At 39.1% G+C, this 13587-nt stretch overlaps 1 protein-coding gene across 3 annotated transcripts in view; it reads left to right on the top strand.

Annotated features, from left to right (window-relative positions):
• Positions 1–13587, top strand: part of SYT9 (synaptotagmin 9) — a 138056-nt gene that overhangs the window by 41034 nt on the left and 83435 nt on the right. For 2 of the 3 annotated variants that reach the window (XM_069968399.1, XM_069968401.1), the window contains exon 2: positions 11985–12327. In XM_069968399.1, coding sequence (XP_069824500.1) covers positions 11985–12327 — 343 coding nt within the window. Of the gene's footprint in view, positions 1–6843; positions 6933–11984; positions 12328–13587 lie in introns of those variants that run through there. The other variant, XM_069968400.1, reaches the window with a different exon arrangement.

Genomic DNA, 13587 nt, shown 5'->3' on the forward strand with positions numbered 1-13587 from the left:
TTCCTCATCTACAAGGAATCCTCTATACATTATTAGGAAGCCTCCTTATTAGTGGTCAATTTACAGTAGTGTGAACTCATGGAGCCCATTACCCATCAGATCCTCTAGGTGCATCTCTGTGACATGGTGGCCAGCTCATATAGATTAAAATGAAGAGAACTGCATATGAGCAGCCATATCTCCATTCAGCCGCTACCTGGATATGAATACCTCTTCATCTTGTAAATTGGGGTCCTGGAAGGATTCCTCACCTAAAAGGAATGCTGTATACATTATAAGAAACCCCCCTTTTTAGTGGCCAGCATACAGCAGCACATTACCCATCAGATCCTCTAGGTGTACTGTACCTCTGTGATGTGGTGGCTAGCTCATATAGATTACTCTTCAACTTGCAAATTGGTAGTCTCCTTTTCCCAATAGGTAGGGGTCCTGGGAGGATTCCGCACCTATAAGGCATCCTTTACATGTCTCTAAAGGAAACATGGCCAGTGTACAGTCGTGTGAACCAAATTTATTTTGTAGATTGTGCCAAAATATGGAGCAAATGGCATGTGGTAAATGTATTCTATGCGATAGACAATTTCTAGTTTACTGGGCAGCAATTTACTTTGTGGTTAATTGACACATAAAGGTGTTGTATAAAAAAAAAAAAATCTGCTTTCTTTTCCAGAAACAGTGCCAGTGTTATCTATAAGCCACATCTAGGAATGCAGAAATAACCATAGACAAGAGAGACACTGTTTCTGTAATAAAAGTTCTATTTATGAACCAGAATTTGCCGGGCACATTTTTTTTAGATTTGTTATTTTATTTATTTAAGTTATTATTTGCACAATTAAAAAAATCGCAAAAACAGGTGCAGGCCTACATCTGCTCAGTAGCAGGTGTAGTCACCTGAAGACTATGTTCAGTCCATTAATGCCAATGGACATGCGATTGTATGCCTCAAATATGTTGGGATAATTTTATTTTATTTTTTTATTGTAAATGAGGTAGTAGAACATTGGTTAAATGTAAATGCTTTGTAAACATGTACCATTGTTGCTAGGATATACAGTAAACTTCAATTAACTGTTTGAATCTTCAGCACAGGATTACAGGTCACCTCAAACATGCATGTATATTAGTGCCGTTTACCTTGGATGGGACTAGGCCCAATTGTTGTTATGGTAACATTCAGAATAGTCTATTAATGAAAGACGCATTTTGTGTCCTATTGTTGTCAGATAATGCTGGTTCATTTGGACAAGGAAAAGCCATCTGTTCAGGATACATATACAATATCATGATATAACTGAAAATATATATTGCATGCAAATGATAAATGATATAAATGTAAATATAACAGGCAGGTATACAAAAAAAAAGTATCACTTGTGTTTATCGGCAGGAGCATGGACCAACACCAATTTACATATTACATCTTAGGGTAGGTTAACACTGAACACACCCGTCCATTTTTAAATGGTTACTTTTAACGTACACAATAACATGGTCAACCACCATTTTTGTGAATGCTAAAAATTATTTTTAAAAACATCCATTTTGTTCTTTTTTTTAATAACAGGAGTCAATGGAAAAACATATCCAAAATTATGCACACAATTGCATGCCTTTTGCATCCTTTTTTTCCCCATTAAAGGGATACCTTAAACAAACTCCAAAAACACAGTAGGAGCCTACTCCATTTTTTCCGCTTCCTTTGAACCAGATCTAGCTGTATAAACCCATTAACTTTATCACTGTGTGCTACCCTCCAAACTCTAGGAACTTCCCCTAGGTGCCCTCATGATCTCACTTATTAAATTTGTCACTTCTCTTCTTCCTCCTCCTCCTCCACCTGTCCGCAGCTTTTAGAAAATGGAATTCTTCAGATGACAACACCCCCAAAAAATAAAAACAAAAAGGGGAAAAAACAGTAAAGGTAAAAACACATTTGAAATCTGTGACCCATATCCTAAAGCCTGATAGAAGTGAAAAATAAAAAAAAGAATTTAAGAACACCTATTTACCTAGTGTACTATGGAAGCTATGACTGAATCAGTGCTTTTTTGTACATTGGAGGTCTCTTACAAACCTGCAGTTCGGAGTCATTTTCAAGAGATGTACTTTATTTGTAGCCAGTGAACCATGCGTGAATTTCCCTTGGTAAAATAACATACACAGCAAGTAGTGTAAATTTATAGAGGGCCAGGTTAGGGAAAAAGGTTTTCCCTTGACCATGGTAGAAATAGATATGTAATGACTTGCTGAAGCTTACAGTATATTTGCTTCTAAGAGGCTGATATCAGTGAATACTGATACATGTGTTGCTCCATTGCATTCAAAATAACAGGAAATTCAAAAAAATAAAGCCAGTAGTTTTTAGTAAGATTCTTCTACATTTTTTTACAGTTTTTGCACAGTCCTATGTGTTTCCATGGTAACAGACGGCAAACAAAACCTGTGTAGTCTGATGATGTAGGTAGTATTCTAACCTCCATCTGCTATATGCATTAGCAAGAAATCAAGGTAGTATTACATGGATCAGACCCTATAGACGTTATAGGGATTGTTTATAGTCTGTAACCATGGACATGGTCTCCATGGCTAACAACTATAGGTGCACACACAGCACGCACATACACAGCATCAAATTGAGTCACAGGTCATGTTTAGAGAGGAATAAACCAAACCTGTAGAACCCTGGTTTTGTGCAAGGTAAAAGGGTATTCCAGGCACTCATATTTTGATATATTGCTGGGGTTTCACGGAAAATAATATACTACTAATTTTCATCTACCATGCTTCCTCAGGGTACACCTGTCACGTCTTTGAGTCCATCTGAGTGCTCTGGTCACTACTTCTTAGATGGGCTTGTCTTGGCACTAACAGCCCAGTCAGCCAATAACTGGTGCTATTCCACTTCAGCCAGTATGTTACTATCTACTCGGATGTGGCAACCAGAACATTCAGCAGGGGACCGCAAGACATGACAGAAATAATTTTTAGACTTTTTTAATTTTAAAAAGCATAAAAAATGTGCTAGTACACTGTGAGGTTAGTTTCTGGATAGATATCAATAAAATAATTCATAACATACCTTTTCTGCCTGTGTCTGTGTTTTTATTTTCATTGAAATTTGACTTTATTTGGGTCATGAACAGTGAACAGTGAGGAGGAGCCTATCATTCCCTGTGCCTGACCATCCCTATGCCTCACTGTGCTGTATGCCCAGTGCGTACCACTGATTATGCAAAGAAGCAAACATGCAGCAAAGTAAGAATTAACAGAGTCCAGGAAACTATAAGCTCCACCTCTTTGACACTAAAAAAAAACAACAACTTTTTTTTAAGAAAATAAAAACACTAGCATAGACAACAAAGGCTGAATGCTTTTATTGATATTTTATCCAGGGGTGCCACAAGCTCAGCAGGCAGTCAGACTATATGCAACAAACCTGACAGAACATGTGAATTAGGCCTTATAGGGCTCTTAGGGCTCTCACATTTTCTGGAAACCTTTGCTGAAATTTAGTGAACCTGTTTAACCAAACTTTTGAAAAGTTTGCTTATCTTTGGTCATGTTCACATAATAACAATTTAGTAAGTGGTGTACATCAGGATACCAGCAGAACATATACTGTGGAAGGCTCATTTACTATAATAGAGCAGACTTAGTATAATGAGTCACTTTGTCAAAATGTTTTGGAATGTATATGTTCAGGAAATGGATTGAAGCACTGTAGTCTGTGAATGGGTAAGCTATGTTACATTGGCATACCTTTTTCCTGGCACTCAAATGCACACAAGTACTTTACCTTCCTAATGTAAACATAGTGTTAAAAGTAGACAAACACATTTTACTTGAAATTCAGTGTAATGGGGATTATTTTTATACTTGATAAGCCTGTATCCCTCATTTACACCTATACAAACCTTTTCTTTGCTAGTGCCTATAAGTCAGCATTCCTAATTTTAGCTCCATAAACTGTAAAGTTTCACATTAAAGCCAAATCAGATCAATTAAGCAGTACCCATCCGGATATAATGAGAGGAGGGTCTTAAATGCTCTGCTGTTTGCGATAAAAAACATTGTAATATTAACAGATTTTAAGATTGTATTCCATTTTCTTGCTGTACTACAAACAGACTGGACACTCTTCCTGTCTGTGGATAGTGAGCTCTATTTGCATTGATTGAAATCTGCTATATTTCAGCTTCTTTTCATATCTCATAAAGATTAGGAACGTGTAGTTCTGCAATGTTCCCTTCTTTAATCTGGTTAAATTACATAATTGTATTGGCCTTTTCTTATCAAATTGGACATAATCTTATCTGCACAAATATCCTACTCTTCAGAAGCAGTGGAGCCCAATGCAAGACCATTTCCATTCTTAAAAATATTATGTGTGTGGATAGTGAAAGTTAAAATCTCCCCCGTCATTGTCTCTCCAGGTACAAGCTTTTATCATCTCCTCTCACCATTCTTTCTTCTGTACTAGCCTGTAAAAAATCCATTATAGAACCTGCGACGCTTAATAAAGGAAAGTCTAGACAGTGATGATAACAATATGGCGAGCTTATTCTTCCTCCTAAACTTTAGACATGATGGTTTATAATACTAGAAACAGAGCTAAAGAAAATATTTTCTATCATATACAGTATAATGCCCTTGCTCACCTTTTTGTAACTGCTTGAGTGAACTTTGTTGAGTAATTTGAGGTTAGATTACCTAACCTCACTAGCCATGGCACTGTTCTGTCTTGTTTATTGATTTGCTAAGTGGACACCGGGGAGCATGGAGGGGTAAAATAATGCTTTATTATTGTCTATACACACAGCAAGGACTACATGGACATCGCTAATGATGTCCGTGCAGCCCTCTTGCTGCACGATCTTTAATCCGTGTTATAGGCTCAGTAAGCCAACCTAGCAGATTGGCGCCCATTTACACTACGCATCAGGCAAAGTAATATGGCCCTTAGTAAGGGGCTTATTTCATCAAAAAGTTCAATTGTGCCCTAAATAGCTTAAAGGGAGTGCTCCAGATGGTGTTGAGAGGGAGGAGAGGGTGTTGGGAGGGAGGAGCATGACACAAAAAAGGAAATAACACCATAGAGAGGACCCTTGTTTCATGCCCTGCCCTGCACTAAATATAAGCTTATCATGAAGCACTTCTTTAGAGGAAACGTTTCATCAGACCAATTATTACTCAGATTTCTATATGAAACATATTTTTTTTTAAATGTTTTATTTTAAAAAATTTTTTATAACAGTCCTATTCATATAAAACTTTTATAATAGTCCAGTAGTCTATCAGGCCTCTAGAGATGGCACAATAGGCTGACATTGTCATGTAGCTCACTTGTCAGCTTTGCTGTATAGGCTTGGACAGTGTCAAAAGCCCTCTCACTCTCATTAGAGGGCAGCCAGCTATGCTGGGGAATCTCTAACACACTAATCTTGTCCTTTTGTCCTTTTGCTGATATGTGATAGTACATTGTAAAAATAAAGGTATAGAATAGCATATTAGACTATGTTATTTCATCCTTCTGGATCCTGTAAAAAAATATGTATTTTATTTTGACAAAGTGGCCTATAAATGATGGATAGCTCGGTATGGCTTATGCCACAGGCATTCATTAAAAATATACATTAAGAGCTTTTGAATAACTTTTGGTGATGTACATGTTAAATAAATAAAAGCTTCTGGGTGACAGATGCCTAACAGTGGCATACATCACCTATATGCTATAATGGCATCCCTCATATAGACACAGTATATCATGATTCCAAATCTCATGACATATTCATTGAATGGGCACCATAATAACCCATGTATGATGTGTGCCTCTCTTAGGTATCTTAGGCATTTAACATATCCGTCACCCATATGCTAGGCAATGTATATCTCATGAGTTCTTGACTAGCTTTTTATGATGTATACATTAAATGGATTTCATTATAGCAAATGGAAAACAGGTGCCTCCGTTTAAGGTATACATGTGTAAAAAATAAAAAAAAAACATGATGTGACAGCTGTGTAGGCTCTGTATGCAGCTCCCATGCCACATCCTGGTCTTTTGTAAGGGTCAAATAATATCTAGGGACAATGTTAAGGCCATCAAATTCAATTCACAGGGGAACAAATAGCTACAACATTTTTAAAAATGTATAAAAGCAATCTATCACCTCTGTAGACTGACATCTAAGTCATAAAACTAAAGTGACATTTTTGATACATTCCCTTTAAGTCTTGGCCGAATTATCTCGTAAAAATCTAATTAAGAATAAAGTGTGCATCTTTATAAATGTCGACTTTAATATTTTCTTACCAGAGAGCTGCAGCTTATTCTACCACATGCCGTCACCACTGACATATACAGTCCAGGTAATTGGTGAGAGGATGAATTTACACATCACTAGTTACCATGGCAATACAGCCATGAATCCATCATCCAATGACAATTTCTTGGTGTTACTTGGTGCCATTTTGTTTATTCCCTATAAAGACATCCTATCAATGTCAACAAAGCAAGACAAAATGAAAACTGAGCGACAAATTTCTGTCTTATGAAGTTTAACTTCTTCCCATCCACCCCTTATAAAATGGAGTAATGGATTCCCTGCCAGAACAATTCTACATAAAATAGCGCAATATCTCCCAGATTATCATCCATGTACTGTGTCTGCACCTAAAGCTGGTCATACAAATATTATACCTGTGGGCTGAATGCTCAATCAGCTAATACCTATATCTCCTGATCCCCCATAAACATGAAGAGTGTTCACATGTTTGCACTGGAAGGGGGACTGATGCCAGACATCTCTGACGGCAGCTTATCTCCACCAGAACAATGAATCAAGCAGTTTATATTACAATGACAGATCCTTCTCTCTCCCGACATCATTTGATGGAGGATTATCAGGAAGGTCTGTACACATTACATGGTAATATGATCCAGCCTAAATAAGCAACTAAATCAAGTGAATAATAGGTATGTGGGCCCTCAGGCTAGGACTGCAAATTGCAAACATGTCCAAAGTCACAATGTAGCCCTAGCCTAAGGGGGAGGGACATACATAATGATCTTTGTTTCCAGTGCTATAGTGACAGCATACAAAACTCTCTACCTGGGACCCCCTCCTGAACCCACAGTGAAGCCAGATGTGTTCTCCTTGCCCAATCATCCTGAAGTTTCTTGCTGCAAACATCTTCTTCACCTAAGTGAACAATATATGTGGTAAAATGAAAGATGCCGTTCAAAAAGTAATATTTTTATAAACATCAGCTGTAGACTAAGCCCCCAGAATTAACTCCACTGGGTCTTGGAATCCCTATTTGACACAGCTTTTAAAGTGTACCTGTTGTTATAAAAAAAAACCCGTACTGATTGGGAGATAGAGAAGGGAGAGGACCACAGATGCAGCGCGAGTTTAAAAAAAAGAGTCGAGCTCCAAAAGAGCTTTTTTTAAAATTCAGAGCGGAGAGTGAACGCACTGCAGAGTGTCTTCTCCCTGTTCTGTCTCCCTATCGGTACAGGTCTGAGCATTCAGACCCAGACTGATCAAGTATAACGACAGGTACACTTTAAAGAACAATGCTTCTGTTTTGCCAAGGCACCTTACATTGGCCTTCAATCACCTTACAGTGCCTACAATCCCATAGCTCCCCCCTGCAGGCTCAGCGCAGTTAGCTACATTGTGAAGGACACCTTGCCTACATCACCCTACCTAAATTTATGGAGGTATTTCCTCAAGGTAGCTTCACTTACCATATTGCAGTGGATTTTCTTCTTGCGGATCAGAAAATCAGCTGTGATTTGGTACGTGTGAAGCTACCCTAAAACTCTTTTTTCCTGCAGAAAAATCCAGGCAGATCTGAGGTGTAGCTCTACCATGCACTTTGCTATAAATGTTTTACACTGAGTAGGAACACTTGTAAGATTCTTGTGAAGATACAAAAGCTCTTTAAAGGAAATGTAATCAATAGAGAACTTCCTGGCCTTGACCACAGAGAAAGATTTAAGACTGTGATATGCTGCTTTCCATGCAGCCACTATGCAGAAAGCTGGCATGAAATTTGTGTAGTGCTAGAGAAAGGAACAATGATGATGTACCTAGTAGCGGATGCTGTACATGGCAATCAATTGCTTGTTAAATAATATTATTTGGAATGATGCACTTGCCTAAGGCTATTATGCTTTCCATATGATTCAACATTCGCTCTTGTTATATTCTGTACCCAGTCAATGTTAGTGATTTAGAAACCAGGTAGCTATTGTCTTTATAAACCTGCACTATACAGTCGGAGGAATTCACAAATACGAGACCTACCCACCTATCTTCAGCTAATGCTCCCATTTCATAAGGATAGCCACTTACAGCTCGCAAATAGATAAATGCAGCAAAACCAATCATGTGCTGTCATTCTTCATGCTTTAAGCCATAGCCCACTATTTGACCAAAGACAGATCTATATCATGATGGTAGACATCATTGTGAGTGCAGCCGTTACCAAGGTAGACCCAACAGCAGATGTGTTTCCTGTCAATAGTAACACAACTGAGGTCATAGGTAACCCAACTTAGAATTATACTGAATTGCCAACTTACCTCTTGGTCAATAGTCTATATTTGAGACAGCAAAAAGTGTGAATATGCAGCCTGGATATGTGGTCAGGGCTCATAGATTATTGCATAACAGCTGACAAGGCATAAGCTCCGCAGTACACCAGCTCTGCATACTCATATGTTCCAAATGCCTCAGTTGTCTCTCCAAATGCACTCTAAGTAAGCATGGTCACTACCTCAGGCCTCTTTGTAACTTATGAAAGTCTGTGGAGCCTCATTTAAGAGTCTCGGAACACAGGACTAGTCAGATAGGGCAACTTAATATGGTGGTTTCTCTACAGGAGCCACCCCTTGGCTTGGCCCTTCCCAGAGGGATATCTGGCCAGTCCTGTGTTTTGAGACTCTCAAATGAGGTTCCACAGGCTCTTTTTTTTGCAAATTCATATATTCCAGGGAGCAATGCACCTAGGATTTTACTGTATTAAGTGCTTTAGTCGGCAACCGACAGTGTTATCTTTGGCTGGTTTCCCTGAGATCAGTGATCTGTTTCACTTATCAAAGTCAGACTTCACTGCATAGCCCAAACAGCAGTATCTCAGGTCAAGACTTGGACAACACAAAACATCACTCCAACCCAATAGCCATTTTCCAGCAGGTCCAAGCCCCTCTGTCCTGGAGGCAGCTTATAGACAATGTTTTAACACCTGACACCGCAGTAGATCCACTGATAACTTCTCTGGCCTCTCTATAGGTGAGGGAGACTCCTTCTCCTCCCATGCACAATTACGATACTGGCTGCAGCCTTTCCATTTGCATCCTTTTATGGAACCTTAATGGCTTCACAAGCTGCGTCCCACCGCCTTCTGCAGCAAAGCCTCACTGCAGGCAGGGAATGCCTGCACACCCTGCAGCTACTATTAGTTTCCCAAAATGGTGTCTGTCAACACCTTTAATACTGAGTCCCCCTTCTTTTCTAAGTGGGTGGCAGTGCCGCTCATATCGTTGGTGAAGCCAGGCAGTGAGGAGCAGGAACACCTTTTTAATCTAACAGGTGCAACCGTACTGAACAAATGGGGGGGCGAAAGCATGGCACCATGCACTTTGTCTTCCCTGTACCTAACAGCTACAAGGTATCCACGACTGAAGTTTCCTGCCAACATGTTGCTAATAGTGATGAGCGAATAGTGAGATATCCGAATATTCGATATTTGTACGAATATCCCACGAATATTCGAATATTCGATCGAATATTCGATCCCATTAAAGTCTATGGGAACAAGTATTCAATTAGTGAGAAACATCTATTTGACCATTTCGATGGTAAAACCGGAGGCTGGGGAATTTGAACGCTTATCGAATATTTGTCGACTATTCGTGGGATATTTGTACGAATATCGAATATTCAAATATCTCACTATTCGATCGAACAGTATTCGCTCATCACTAGTTGCTAATAGACACAAATACTGCAGCAAAAGACAATATCATATTTACCCAGTACAAAGAATAAAGTGTGCAACATACCATGTATTCAAAGGGGCCTTGTCAACGTCAATATAGCAAATCCCCCTTGTCCCAAGGGGTTCTAGCTCAGTTCATAGTTACCCTATTTTATCCTTCTTACAAATCTTGTGATGAATACAAGTCTAGAAATTTACAAAATTACAAAGCTGGAAATTTAGAAATCTTTTCCCCTCTTGCTTTTGTCTTGGTAGTTGAGCCGAAGTCTGATTCAGACAAAATAAAATAAAGACAGGACATAGTCAGACAGCAACGTTTAAGTACATTCACATAGTAGACGATAATGGTTGCTTGAAAGTGCAGCGAATTAACTGTAAGTGAAACATGTTAAGCTGATTCAACAGAGCAGCGATGCGTGTGAAAGAATTCAGGATACATCAATAATTAGATTCTGTGGAGGTTGAAACCCACTTCTGAGACTTCAGAATCTTCCTTTTTCCACTTCAGCTCCACTTAATAATACACAGGATTTTTTCTACCAATGATATATTTTTTCACAGCTATTAAATTATATAATGTGCATCCTGTGGATCCCTCAGGCACTGTTAATAGTCTTTGGCAACTATGACAACACAATGAACTCTTCAGATACTCATTTAACTGTGAAATCTTTGTATAATGGCAATGGTCAGCTCTATATGTATCAGAGACAGTCTGCGCTGCCGCTATGGGTCTCCTGAAGGGAGAGGAACCATTGTAGTCTTGTCCCGATTCGAGATGCTGTACAGATATGAGAATCTCCGAACCAGCATAGTAAGGAGTGTCATCATGCCAAGCACCTGCTGCAAGGGCCTTGCTTTTTATTGTGGTTATAGGAAACCCCCTTGGTTATGTACAGCACTAAGGGTGGTAGAGATTTGTGGGGACTGAACATTTTTGAAAGGCTTCCAAGCATATACATTACTGGCTCATTGGTCAGTTTTGACATGTACTGTTAATGTGGAACAGAAATTGCCCTGCTAGTTCCTCTGGTCTACTTGGGTTAGGTTCTTGGCTCCTCCCCCCCCCCCCCCCCCCCTCACCTTATCACACTGTAAAGTTCGGTTCACGTTAGCATGTTGGCAGGTATAAGAAATCCAGTCAGGAAGGTTGACAAAGAACAAGGTCACAGACTGCTTTTTTGGCCATCAAAGGGCAATGGTTTTGCTAGTTGGAGCATGTCCCTCCACAGTCTGACACTGTGAGCACTGATGGTATACTGTCAGATGATGCAGCACCACCCCAAATTGGTAACAACGAGTTGGTTATTCAGTCACAGATTGCTATGAAGGATAACAGAGGAACGGCCAATCACAGCGCTTTAAGGAAAGATGTTCGGGAATGTTTTTTATGGGCACTGCATTAAACAGATGAGCCAGGAATGGTGACAGGTCCCCTTCAAGTTTTTTCCAATGTACTGGTAAGGTATGTAATTTTGTCAAAGGATCAAAGATTATACAGATTCAAGACAGCTTAAGCCCATGGGAAAGAAATCATTTTTGCATATTACCAAGACTTTGCAGTGGCTATATATATTATAATTATTGGCTAACCATTTAATAAACCTTATCGATGGATTTGATTTGTTTGGTTTGAAGTTTTGATCTTATTGGGTATCAAAATAGTTTGGTGTTATATTTGCAGCTGTCATGAAAGTCCTAGAGTGATGCTGTCTTCCAAACTAGGTAAATAAAGTAATGGGTATTGATATCAAGTAATAATTGTGTGGGGGGTTCTCACGCACAACACTGTTTTTCACCAATTAGTGCAATAAGGCCCACCTCCTTTTCTTTATGATATTGGGAAAACCTATTAAAAGCACACTGTATCTCTAGTATTCCAGGTATTATATAACTGAGACCACAGTGAATACAAGATGAATAACTAGCTTTGACTCATCATGTCATACCTTCTGTTCCTCTTATTCTAGATGTTTCAGTGAGCTTGCTGTCTCTTTTGGTAACAGCCTGTGGACTTGCCCTCTTTGGTGTATCACTTTTTGTTTCATGGAAACTTTGCTGGATTCCTTGGCGAGAACGTGGCTTGAAAGGAAGTAAAGAACATGAGCATCTGAACTATGCTGACAGTGACACAAATGAGCATGACTACAGCGATAACTATTTGGGGCAGCCCCCTTTATTTCCAGAGTCATCCATGAAGATCAGCCATACATCTCCCGATATTCCATTGGAAGCCAAGACTGCCAACAAGGAAAACTGTGTTCACAATGTTCGGATGCACAGACAAATCACAGAACCAACCTCATCAGCTCGGTCAGTGTCTATAACTTTTTTCTTTCTATTAATCTATATGATTGATCCATCCTTTAAGAAAGCCCCTAAACTAAAAAATACAAGTACTTATGGGGGCCATAGTAGGGCCTTTTACAACCTTTGAGGTATATGGAGCTGATATATGGCACCAATAGAAGTAAATGGGTCTTTGCTGTACCTCTGCATGCCTCAGATTTCATACTGAGCTTTAATTATTCTGCTGAATTTATATGAATGTTGACAAATAAATCATTACATGCTCCATCAAGTGCTGTATAATTGAGATTCTCTCCAATAATACATCCCATGCAGAAGCACCATGTGGTTGTACACAGAAGTCTTACAACCATGTAGTAGAAAATCACAGGAACTCCTTGTTGCTCTCTATGTGTATGGAGCCCAATATAATTGCATTAAATTAAATAAAACAGCATTTACATGGATGATCTAGAGTAGATACCATGACGTCAATTAAACCTACTAATTAAATTTCATATGTGAATTAATTTCATTTCCTTGCAGCTCACTCAAGTGTTTAGGCTAATGCAGTATTTCTCCCAGCTCACATTTGCATCCAGTGACTTTTAGGTGTCAATATACTGTAGGTAAAACCTTCCCAGCTGAGGATAGCATATTCCTTTAAATGTATGACTTCCAGGCATCAATACTGTTTTAATCCCACATTCTCCACATAGCCTTCCATCACTGAGGAGATTGTGAGCTTCTAAAATATATGAATAAATGAGGAGGCTGGATCTATATGCATTAAAGTCTATGTACTGCTAAGGCATGTAGGTCTCAAAAGCAAAAAATTACATTTTTACTTCTATAGGAGAGTATCATTTATAATTTTACAGTATTAGGCTATGTTTACATAATGTATATTTATGTATATATATGTATATTTATGTATATATATATATATATGTACAAGAATATATGTTGCATTGTTGTCTATGGGATCCCAGCCAGAGCGTATACACATGGTATACGCTTCGGACGGAATCCCTAGTGGCACCGCAAACAACTGACATGTCAGTTTTCTGCAGCCGCTATTCATTGAATAGCGGCTGTAGAAAACCATGTCAGTGCACACTATGGAGCGAGCGGCTCTGGCCGCTTGCTCCATAGTGTGCTGTGGGGAGTTCTGATGTGGGTGCGCATTGATGCGCCCGCATCAGAACTCTGTAGCCATAAAGATCATCCGACCAGTACTGCAGTACCGCCTGGGATGATCTTTTCAGAGACCGGCCATTCCAT

This window comes from Dendropsophus ebraccatus, chromosome 4 (genome assembly GCF_027789765.1).
Source record: "Dendropsophus ebraccatus isolate aDenEbr1 chromosome 4, aDenEbr1.pat, whole genome shotgun sequence".
In the NCBI taxonomy this organism is placed as follows: domain Eukaryota; kingdom Metazoa; phylum Chordata; class Amphibia; order Anura; family Hylidae; genus Dendropsophus; species Dendropsophus ebraccatus.